General features: G+C 32.7%; 2 protein-coding genes across 2 annotated transcripts in view; both read left to right on the top strand.

Annotated features, from left to right (window-relative positions):
• The window catches only part of LOC112092802 (PTI1-like tyrosine-protein kinase At3g15890), a 4,005-nt gene extending 2,309 nt beyond the window's left edge, over positions 1 to 1,696 (top strand). The window contains exons 3-4 of the mRNA XM_024169861.1: positions 1 to 12; positions 1,015 to 1,696. The exon at positions 1 to 12 is cut by the window's left edge and continues 278 nt beyond it. Coding sequence (XP_024025629.1) covers positions 1 to 12; positions 1,015 to 1,696 — 694 coding nt within the window. The remainder of the gene's footprint in view (positions 13 to 1,014) is intronic.
• A 2,224-nt stretch (positions 1,697 to 3,920) lies between these two features.
• On the top strand, positions 3,921 to 10,755 carry LOC21405658 (probable receptor-like serine/threonine-protein kinase At5g57670). Its single transcript, XM_024169866.1, has 10 exons — positions 3,921 to 4,053; positions 4,209 to 4,327; positions 4,415 to 4,533; positions 4,631 to 4,749; positions 6,461 to 6,850; positions 7,353 to 7,607; positions 8,543 to 8,700; positions 9,131 to 9,346; positions 10,315 to 10,464; positions 10,556 to 10,755. The coding sequence occupies exons 1-10, from the start codon at positions 3,921 to 3,923 to the stop codon at positions 10,706 to 10,708; spliced, it is 1,812 nt and encodes a 603-aa protein (XP_024025634.1). The 3' UTR covers positions 10,709 to 10,755.
• The last annotated feature ends 1,575 nt before the right edge of the window (positions 10,756 to 12,330 follow it).

Consider the following 12,330-nt stretch of genomic DNA (forward strand, 5'->3'; position numbering starts at 1 on the left):
AGAAGGCATCATGTAAGTTTATTTAACCCTCCTATATATTTATCTTTTACACAAGTGAATAGAACAATAATGTATAATAATTTTAGGTAAATGCATAGAAGGGGATAGGATTTTTCAAGAGGTGCCAATTTGATTGGGTTGTTTTGATCTTCCTTGATGCTAGTTCTTCCTTCTCATTATTTATTTAAAAAAAAAAAAAGAGAGAGAATAGAGAAATAATGAAGGAAGAAAAGAAGTTGGAAAGACCATAAAAAAGGGCTAGAACAATAATCACTATTAATATTCCTATATTTACAATTTGCTATATTCAAAAGGTGCATTTTGAAATGATAAACTTAAAAGACCAAGTCAAATGGCAATACTTTGGAGTCTATAGCCTCTAGTTTTTATCATTTTTAAAAGGATAGAATATGTTGCTCTTTTTTTTTTTTTGTTTTTTTTTTTTCGGATGTTCCAAGTCTGAAATAGCATAGGGGGCCCTTTCAAAAAGTTTATATGTAAAAGCATAGTGGCGGGAAACAAATCATTGTTACTAAATCTTTGCTTTATAGAAACAGGCATAAAGTTTCTTAAGAAGTACAACTTTTCTTTAAAATGAAATAGATAATTCCAACTCTAAACCTTAACATTAAAAAAAGTAAGCTATACCTGCAACCATAATTAACGTTATTTTTGCTTGTCAATAACACATTTGAGAACTCTTATGGTCCGTTTAGTTCGCTGATTTGAGTTTTTAATTCGAGTTGAGATGTGACTTTATGTGAAAGCTTTTTACTGTAGTAAAAAAGTTAGATGTGACTGTTTCTAAGAGCTTTTTACTATAACAAAACTCAAATTCTAAACTCGAATCGGTGAAATGAACGAGGTCTTAATACTTCCATTGTCAGTTTGTCACTGAGATTATTGCCTACGAATTAAATACTAATGTATTCTTATTGACCAAATACTACATGAAATATTTTGTGATTCTAAAATTATAATTGAGAACCCTTTTTATATTTTGTGTTATTTCAGGTACTTGCACCATGAGGTTACACCCCACATAATCCACAGAGATATCAAGGCAAGTAATGTGCTATTGGACTCAGATTTTGAGCCACTTGTTGCTGATTTTGGGTTTGCCAAACTTATCCCTGAAGGGGTCAGCCACATGACTACCCGTGTTAAGGGCACTTTAGGGTATTTAGCCCCAGAATATGCCATGTGGGGCAAAGTGTCCCAAAGTTGTGATGTCTATAGCTTTGGAATTCTCCTCTTAGAACTTGTAACAGGAAGAAAGCCCATTGAGAAACTCCCCGGTGGAATCAAGAAAACAATAACCGAATGGGCCGAGCCGCTCATAAGCAAAGGGAGGTTTAGGGATCTCGTTGACCCAAAACTTAGAGGAAACTATGATGAGGCCCAACTCAAGCAGGCCATCAATGTTGCGGCCCTATGCGTGCAGAGCGACTCCGAGCAGAGGCCCGATATGAATGAGGTTGTTGGGCTTCTGAAAGGGTACGAGCCCAAGCCCAAAGTGACACAAACAAGGATGGAGAGCATAAAGTACAAAGAGGAATTGGTGGCACTTGACCAAGCTAGTGATGAGGAAGATGGAGAGAGCAATGGGTATGGTGTTTTTAGTGCTTTGGAGGTGCAAAAGATGAAAGATCCTTACAAGCAGGGTGGAGTCAGAGGAACAACTAAAAATGCTTAAGGCTGTCATTGATTTATGTTTTTAGTTTGTTTGATAGTGGGATGAAATGGTTTGTTAAATACATGACTTACATACATGTTTAGGTATTAAAAATTTCTTTCCTTTTTTGGTATGATGCAAAATGTGAAGTTTGTTTTCTTCTATTGGATTTTGATGCAATGATTGTAGCTACAAAATGGGTTCTTTTGCATTAATTTATTTTTTAAAATCTTGTACTAATATTTCCTTTTCCACTAATGTTATGTGTTTTACCGGTTTGAATCGATTAACTCTCAATTACGAATTAATGTATTTCTACCAAAAGAATTAAAAGTTATTCATATAACTTGACGTAATAAATTAAGAAAATACACATGATTAAAATATATATGATTCTCATTATAGGTTGGGATGAATAGAGGCATGCATTATTCTCTCTTCTCTTCCCCCCCGACCCATAATGGGAATTGTATTTTTTAATAAATTAAAAAATACGATTTCCATTATAATTTGGTATATTTATTAATTACAATTATGGTGTCCAATTTGAATTTTCGTTTCGATAGATCCCATTTTTTTTCCATCTCGATACGACGATATCTATCTATTTATTTTTGTCTAAAATATACCTACCTATTTATTGATTTGCTTGCTCCATTTGTTTTTTTTTTTTAATCACCTGTACACATAAACACACAAGGAAATCTGCAATAATAAGATCGGAAGGCAGGCACACATAGAAGATGTAAACATTTGGTGGTGGAAATATTGTCGCAGCATGAGGAGAGATATTTTCAAGGATATCAATTTCATGTAGCAAGAACATATGCTTGATTTATTCTTTTGTTCGGTTTGTCATGAGAATTTGTCTAAATCTTGTAAATTTAGGGACATCCCAGAAGACAAGATATGTTATTTTCCAGTTTTGTTGAACTAGTTATCTTAGGACGCAATCAAATACCTTTGTCTAGAGTTTATAATTGTTAAAGGTTACAAATGCAGTGCTCAACCTAGAAAATTACAATCCGTGTAAAGATCCTACAATCTAAGCCACATGCACTGGGCCTTGAAGGAAGCCAGCCTTATGACATGTCGTTTTTGAGCCGAGGAGGCCTGCTGTTGTACCTATTTGGGCAAAACTTAGGGTATTTGGCGCATTGGAACCTACACATTGTAAAATCGGCAAGTTACTAATTTTTATATTTTGGCAAATCCTGAATTCAACAAAGTGTTACAAGGCATCCCAAATTGATAACAAATGGAAACACTCCTGTACACGTTCTCATATATATATTGTGTGAGCTCGTTTGATGGAATAGACCAAAATTTTAGATGACGATTGGAGCAGGTCATGTCACATGCATAAAAAGAATTTTCTTTTAAATTTTAACACTACTCATCGATTCTGAAAACATTTCGCAGCATTTCATTAAATTTAGGATAATGTAACAAAAATTAAAAGCTTGGTGATAACTTGTCAATTTAGTCAAAGTTCATAGGGCAAAAGGGCTAAAATCCTCCACACTCGTCTGTATATGTGTCATGTTTTTGTCGAATATTCATATGGCCATGCAATTCTATGAAAACGTGAATTTTCTCTTGCCAAAGCTTTATGTTAGCAAGAGCTATGATCTACATGTCCATGCATTACACAATGACGAATATAAAACTCTCTCCATCACACACATCAATAACAATGATAAACGGTTAGTTATTCATTAATGAAGAAGTAAAGAGCTCTTTTTGTGGTGGCCAAATTATAGCCACTCTTACCAAACTAAAAGAAAGTGCTGCTTTTTGCCTTTCCTTGTTTAAAGGACCTCTCTTCTTCTTTGTCTTCCATAGCAAGACAAATCAAATACGTTGCCCACAACCTTTGCTTATACCCCAAAGCATCCAACCACAACACTTAATTGCAGCTATAAAGATATAGAGAGAGAGAGAGAGAGAGAGAGAAACACAAGCACACAAATCACTTCTTCAATCTCCCACTGTAGAAAGGTTTTTCTAAATGCTTCTTTGACAAGAATAATGGAATGAGAACTATGGTGGCCTCACGATCCCAACTGAATTTTAATCATGATGTTTGTCACCTTTTCACCTATTCTTATACTCAGTGACACTTGTTCCGTTGTGGACAAGATCAATCACCAGACCAGAAACTGCTAATCAATTCTCTAAACAATACTTTCAGTTTCATCTCTCAATTTGTCTGCCAATTTTCCCGACAAAAAAGAAAAAAAAAATGGTGCCTTCCACTCCTGCTAAGATACTCGTTGGTATATCTTTGGACCCAAATGAGAGCAAAGAGTTGCTTTCATGGGCAATCAGAGTTCTTGCTCATCCGAATGACAACATTGTCGCGGTTCACATTCTGGGTTAGTTGGTCCATTTCGTTTCTAAACTATATCGACAATTTTCTCTCTCAACATTTTCTATTAGTGGAATAGAATCTGAATCTGCTTGAATTTAGCCTTGGCATGTTCTACTTGCTTGTGACAACATTTTTGTTTTAACTTTCGTTAAAAATCAGCTGGCAAGGAGAGGGAGAAATATGGATTAAAAGCAGAAAATCAATCGCAACTTCGCCGAGCAAAAGCTTTTGTTATATCTGTGCTAGGAGAATTTGCCAGGACCTGTCAATCCAAGCAGGTAAATTAACTGATGTAAAAATTCTATTCAAAAAAAAAAAATCCAAAATACATCAAATTAGGGAAGAAATTTATTTAGAATTTTCAGGTTAATTTGGAGGCTAGAGTTGGTTTTAGCTCCAGAGTCGGAGGAGGTCTAATCAAGGAAGCGAAATCAGTTTCAGCAGACTATCTTGTTCTTGGTGGCTCAAGAAACCAACCAAACAGGTATTAAAACTAGCTTTCTCTAAATAATTTTAGGTTTTTTTTTTTTCTTATTTATATTAATCTATTTTCACGAGTGAAATTTTTCTTTCTTGGATAGATCTCCGCACATTGCAACGTATTGTTTTCGAAATGTTCCAAATGGCTGCTCACTTGTTTTATTTGGGAAATGCAAGCCACCACAACAAAATTTAGATTCAGAATCTACACACTCTAAAGGTAAGAAGCATTATTTCAAAACTTTCCCAGATACAATACGAATTTATTTAATCTTTAGCTATTTTGCATGGATATCCCTTCAACTTTGTGAGTTTAGCAATTTAGTCCCTTAACTATTTTCTTAGCAATGCACTCCTTAAATTTTGAAATTTATTGCAGTATTAGTTAAATTGAAAATGAATTTAATAATTTGGATAATATCTTCTATGTGAGTGTTTAATAAGGGTAATTAATATCTTTTTGCATCAAATTGATCCTCATATATACATCAGGAGCGAAAAATTTTGAAATTGGAAAATAACTGTTTTGGGAGAAAAAATTGGGGGTCCTCCAATTTCAAAAAATTTTTCTTTCATGATGTGTATAAAGGGTTCAATTTGATGCAAAAGGATCAAAATTATCCTTATTAAACACCCACGTGGAAGATACCGTCTAAATTTTTAACTTCGTTTTCAATTTAACCAACAATGCAATAAATTTTAAAGTTTAAGGGTGAATTGTCAAAAAAAAAAGTTAAGAGACCAATTTATCAAACTCGTAAAGTTGAGTGAGTATCCATGCAAAAAAGCCTTATATCTTGCATATGATGACTTCTATTGTAATTGACCCTTCACAAAATATCGGTTTATTAGTGTTAGTTTTGAAACTTTTAGTATTGTGACAGAGACGTTTGGTTTATGGATTAGAATCATGAGATTAGAACTATTTTTAATTTACGTGTATTTTTTGTGAGAAAATATTGTAGCGAATCATGAACCATGATTCGACTCAGGGTATGAATCCCCTTACCAAACGTCACATAGTCTCTATTTTTTTTTTTTTGACTAATTAAATGCTTGAACTATATTTGTTTTTTACAGTTTTGGTCTCTAAAGAAAAAATTTAGTAGAAGTAATCATATGTACATGTTAGCTTTAAGTTTCACACAAAAGTGTCGCATGACGAGAAAAGTATTATTTTCAATGCTCATAAAAACGCTTGAAAATTAGGATATTTTGCACATAACATGATTGTTTTTGTAGAGTTCGAATTTTTTATGTGATTTACACATGAATGCCTCGATTAGAGTTCAAACATTTGTCATCAATTTTATTGTCACGACTAAACGTGCCACAAAAATGAAGTTTAGTGATTAATTGGTCAAAAAAGAAGTTCATGATCAATTTGTCACAATGTTAATAGTTTAGCAAACGATGAAATCAAAAACCTAACAATTAAATATGATTAATATTCTATTTTTTATGATTTTTTTTATTTTTCATTTTTAAAAAATAAAATAAAAAGGACATCAAAAAATTTTAAAATTTTATAGACACGATCCTTGCATTTTTCCAAACATGTCTATATAAAATGGCCTCAAAAAATAAAAAAAGAAAAACGTTTGATTGATTTTTTAAAACATTGTTTTGAGTATAATAAAAAAATAAAATAATATTTAATTATAATTATTAATTAATATATTATAACATTGTTGATAAGTACTAAAAAATAAAAATGAAAAAGAAAAAATAATTTTCAACTGTTTTTTAATTCTTTTATAAAAACTATTTTTATTGTGTTTTGTTTTTATTTTTATTTTTAAAACATTTGTTAAACAAATACATACCGTTTTCATTTTTGTATCTCAAAAAACGTGTAAATACGTCTTTAAAAACAATCAAAACTAATTCTAAACACACTAATTCTGTTCTAAATCTGTTCCTAATAGCAGAAACCGGCCGACCAAGTTCGAGACTGACCGACAAGAGCATTAAGAGTGACAGAGCAATCTCCCTTAAACAAAAGCTAAATGTCTCAGAAAGTAAGAGTAAAAATTCTTCACCAAGAACCGTTTTAGATGAACTTGAAGCTGCATCCCATAGCACAGAAGATGACACCTTAAGCAGTGGAGATTCATCCATCACAGATTTACCTTCTGTGACTCCAAGCTTTCGGACCAAATCTAATTTAAGAAAGCAAGGATTCTCACCATGCACAGTTATTTTTTCTATCCTTGGTTCACCATTTAGGAAAAGGAACTCCAGCAAAGGAATGAGACAGCCTTTGTTAAAGTGCTTCAGCTATGAGGAAATCATGAATGCGACAAACAACTTCAACACAGGTGAGCTGACTCGATGAAAAAGTTATTTGCTGGTTTATTTTATTTTATTTTACTTTTTTCCAAAAGAAAATAGGTTATATAAGAATAGGGCAAAGTATTAAGATAATTATGCATCTTTGTGTAGCATATGAATTTTTCATAAAACAGATTATTTATATATCCGTCTATCATAGTGAGACTGACTCAAATTCAATACCTTATTAAGAAAAAAAGAGCAATTTTACTATCTACTAAATAGTGAGACGTAAAATACTAACGCAAATCAATCATACTTCTTTTTTATAAAAAAATAGATACAGAGATAGATGGTGACATACTAAGATGGCCTAAATGAGACAATGCATACTCATGTGGCATATAAATTCATTATGAAGTGAATTTTTTATATATTCTGTTTCATAATTGAATTGACTCAAACCCAAGACATTACTGACAAAAAAAGAAAGTCTTATCATCCACAAATGTGATTAAAATTAATGATTTTGATTGTTCTGAGTTTCAGATAATATAGTGGGCAGAGGAGGGTACTCTGAGGTGTATAGAGGAGATCTTTCTGATGGACAAACCATTGCTGTGAAGAGGTTGGCTAAGGACAACAAAGATGCTAAAAAGGAGAAAGAGTTTCTCATGGAATTGGGAATAATTGGACATGTTTGCCATCCTAATACTGCTAGCTTAGTTGGATGCTGCATTGAGAATGGACTTCACCTCATTTTCAATTTCTCTCAGAATGGAAATTTGGCATCTGCATTGCATGGTGAGAAAGGTTTTTGCCATTCTGTTCTTGATTTTCAGTACAACTTGCAGTATTTATATGGGATTCAAAGATCTTTTTTTTTTTTTTTTTTTTTTTTTACATAGAAACTGTGGAATATAAATGGGATAAGATTATGCTTTTGAAAATGAAAAATAACACATGGAAGCATGAGAAAATATTATATCAATGGTAGGTTCCAAGTTGCCGCATAGAGGTTCTACATATTTGTGTCCTCCATACTAAGGTCGCTAAAACAAATATTTATTCGCCTCGACGAAAATATATCCTCACTTTATGCGGATGAATCTTTTTAAACCGATCTGTTTTGTATTACATTTTAGTGACATCTTGGATCCAAAAATTAGTGTTTTTTTTTTTTTAATTTACTGCCAAAAGAGTTTTGACAGTTTAAAAGAACTTCTAGTTAAAGTAAAAAAATATATATATATATATATTTATTTATATACATGCCTTCTCAAACAAACTTTCTATGAACAATTTAAAATTAACACCGGAGTTTTAATAAATTTCTATAAACTTCACTCTTAACTTTTTTATTGCTTGATTATTAGAAAAAAAAAATTAATATGATATTTTATCTTATTAATTACTTTTAAAAATGTAGTTTGAAACACTAACCGAACTATCATAGGTTTTTTTTTTTTTTTTCTCTTCATAAGGAAAAAAAAAAAGCAATATCAAAGTGGACGCAAAGATGAAAAAGTGGACCAAGATGGTGAATCAATAATCAATAGCTATCTGTATAATATGTGTTAATATATTAAAGGTGAACACACATATTAGATTATTAATTAATGGCTACGTGTGTGGTGATATATCTCTAATGTGCTTTAACTTAAACATTTAATTATATTCGTGCTTTCACTTCAACAATTAGCTTACCATTTGAAAAACTTCAAAAAAAAAATGCCCAGGAAAAGAAAGCACTTCTCTTGACTGGCCCATTAGATACAAAATCGCCATTGGAGTTGCGAGAGGCCTGCATTATCTTCACAAATGTTGCAAGCACCGCATAATCCACCGTGACATAAAAGCCTCAAATGTCCTTCTTGGGCCAGACTATGAACCACAGGTGATGATTAAAACATAAAATCCAACAGCTTTATGTTGATTTCGGCTACGTTCATTTCACCGATTCGAGTTTTTAGTTCTAAATTTTTACAGTTAAAAACTATAAAAATATGTCACATCTAATTTTTTATGGTACAGTTAAAAACTCTAAAAAAATATCACATCTAACTTTCATCTAATCCATAGTCATCTTTGTTGGTTTTGATATTGTACCAGAATACTCTCGGAAAACCGGAATCAGAGATGTACGCTCATCATTGTAGAGCAATAAATATAATCTCATAGGATACTAAAAATATATTAGCAGATTTTTTTTTTTTTTTTTTGATGAATTTAGTGATAAAAGTTGAATTTATACCATTACGTGGCATAGATATAAAGATGGCATAGTGACATTTTTGTATTCCTCCCAAATTTCTGCCACTCTACAGATTACAGATTTTGGACTGGCGAAATGGCTCCCTAACAAATGGACTCACCACGCTGTGATTCCAATTGAAGGCACCTTTGGATACTTGGCGCCAGAGTACTTTATGCATGGGATTGTTGATGAGAAAACAGATGTTTTTGCTTTTGGAGTTCTCCTTTTGGAGATTGTAACTGGTCGTAGGCCTGTGGATTCTTCCAAGAGCAACCTTCTTCTTTGGGTAACAAGATCCTAACTTTGCTACACCAACCTATTACTTATTGGATGAGGAAACAAATACTGAAAATAATGAGATTTTTACGGTTTTGCAATTTTTACTAATTATAACGTTTAGAAACATGCAAATATCCGATATTTATTTGAAATTCTATTATATGGTTTTTATATTAAATTAATATAAATTATTCTATATTCATAGTAATTGGGAAGAGTTAAGAATGAACATTTAATAACTAAGATTTAAGATTCTAGTAGTTTATTAAATTCCTATGTGTGTACAATTTATGTTATGCGAGCCCGCTTTGCTCAGAGGTTAGAGCATCGCGATAAAGTATACTTCTTTAATGAATAAATAAATAAAACAAGGGACCGGTCACATTTAAAAAAATTATCCGATTTAATATACAACTGCCAAATATAATAATTAAGGGTAGGCAACAGTCCCGCTCAAAATTTCTTTCTCTTAATTCTATAGTAAAATCTAATGAAATTTAATAATTTATGGTTCACTACATAAAATTAGGAAATTCTGTGTTTACTCCACCTAATAATATGTGAAATCTATCACTTGCCTTGTATGAAATCTAATGAAATTTTTAAATGTATTTCCTTTATTTTATTTTTATAGCTCCACCCTGGACTTATAAATGTACCCCACACTTGAACCACTCAATATGTGTTGCCCATATTTTTGTCCGAGCTTTGTTATGCTCATTTGGAAATTACAATATACCAATTAACCATGGTTGTTATTTTGTGTACGAATTTGTTTCTTGAAAAAATTGTGTTACTTTGTCATGTCATGGTATAAAATGTGAATATAATTAATCAGTAAAAGAAATTGATGGGTGCTTTCAAATATTAGTGCTACTCATGTATAATGTAACAAATGAAACAACAATTTCCTCATTTCTCCTCTGAATTCCAATCGTTATTGCTTATTTAAGGGAGTCACATATATATGTGTAGGCTAAGCCCCTAATGGAATCAGGAGACATTGCCAATCTAGCTGACCCAAAAATGGAAGGCAAATATGATGCCGAACAGCTGCACAGAATAGCGCTAACCGCTTCTTATTGCATCCGACAATCGTCAATTTGGCGTCCGTCAATGACTGAGGTTCGTGCACGAAAATATAATATTTTCGTGTCCCCGAACTTTGTTCACTTGCTAATTTTTTAACCGTCGTATCTTTTTTCTTGACCATTAGGTGTTGGAGCTTTTAACTGATGGCCGTGACTCTGAGGTTGCAAGGAGCTGGAGAATTCCAAAGTTTACCTGTGATGAGTTAGATGATTACTCAATGGCTTATGGCTACGAAGTTCCAAGAGACTTTCTCTTAGAGGATTCTTTAAGTATGTAAAGTAGGTCTACTTTTCTCGCTTTTGGGGATTTTGCTACAGGCTGAATCTAGAGGCTTCTTTCTTTTAATGCTTTTTATGTGAAAACATTGTTGTGGCTAGCCTATTAGTGATCTTGAGTTGTTTTTTTTTTTTTTTTTTTTTTTTTTTTTTTTTTTTTTTTTTTTTTTTTTGTTTTTTTGTTTTTTTGTTTTTTGTTTTGCTTGAGTAGATAGTGAGCTCGAGTTTGAGCAGTCTTCAACACTAGTTTCCTAGCCTTGTTTAGTTTACGGGTGTAATTTAAACCTTTAAGTTTAAAACATATATGTTGGTTTGGAAAGTGAAATCACCTTGGGTTCAAATGTTGAAAACTTAGGGGGAATTGAGTTTAGAAATCTTTCAGTGTTTGATCCTTTAGTATAATAGAAAAAGTGTCAAAGTTTTATGTTTGTTGTACATGTTATGCGTGATATCGTGGTTATGTGTAATGATATTTGTTGACGGTTGAATTTCACCATCTTGGGTTACCTCTTGGTATTCTGTTGGATTATTGGTAATAATTTGTTATATATTTGGGGTAATACTGTTAAATCGCTTTTTGTGAAATGGTAATTTAAAAAGTGCGGAAGTAGTGCTTGAATGAATGTAAAAGACTTGCAATTTTTATAGTGGTTCACTCTGTTAATTAAGAGCTACATCTACTGTGTATTGTATTTATTTTTTCTCTATAGTTTTTACAAATTACACAAAGAAGGATCCCCCTCATCCTTTGGGACTCTGCCCCTTTTATAGCCCAATGATTACTTCGTTGGCGGTTCTTCTTTGTAGGCCTATCTACTCGAGTGGCCTACTACCCTATGGGCCTAGATCATAGCCTGTCAACACATTTTACATTGTTCACTCATCCAATTTGTCACCTATTACGGCTCTGCAGATCCTGTAATCCTCAACCGTCCATTATAGGCGGTCTTAGGGACTCATAATTAATTCCTGGGCTACTGACATCTTTTGAACCAGACGCAACCTGCCTGTGTCAGGGATCTTTATTGAGGCACTCTGTAACCCGTACTCTGCCCTCGACGTCTATACTAGGGAACTAGGCTCTTCGCTCGACTGACTCTTGTGGAGCTTCCAATGCGCAAGTCATATAGACCTCGACGGTCTTGAGTGGTCAGCGGTCTAAGGATTCGTCCTTACGTTTGGCATTCTAATCATTCAGAAAGAAAACAAGGCCCAGACGTCGACTGCTATCTGTTGTGGCAAACATAGAGCCACGTGGAGCGCTATCGCCGTCCCACATGTTAGCGCACATTTTCTCATATAACAATATTCTCAAATTGCTATATATTGCGTGAAGGTTTTTTTTTTTCAAAGAAAAGCAAAATTTCTTTCTTGATTGATTCTTATACTTGATTTAACTAATTAGTTGGAAGTCGCACATAATAGATTATCTTAAGGTTCATAATAATGCACATCAATATAGATTCTTTGTCAACATATTCGCTAGATATCAAAATACAAGGCACATGAACTTCCAAAAGAAAAATACAAGGCACGTACATTATTACTATTTGAAAGGTAGATTTATAGGCTAATCTCACCAATTATAAGGGATAAATTTATATATTCAAAATTCCTTTTTGTT

The sequence above is a fragment of the Morus notabilis genome, unplaced genomic scaffold, assembly GCF_000414095.1.
Source record: "Morus notabilis unplaced genomic scaffold, ASM41409v2 Scaffold317, whole genome shotgun sequence".
Classification (NCBI taxonomy): domain Eukaryota; kingdom Viridiplantae; phylum Streptophyta; class Magnoliopsida; order Rosales; family Moraceae; genus Morus; species Morus notabilis.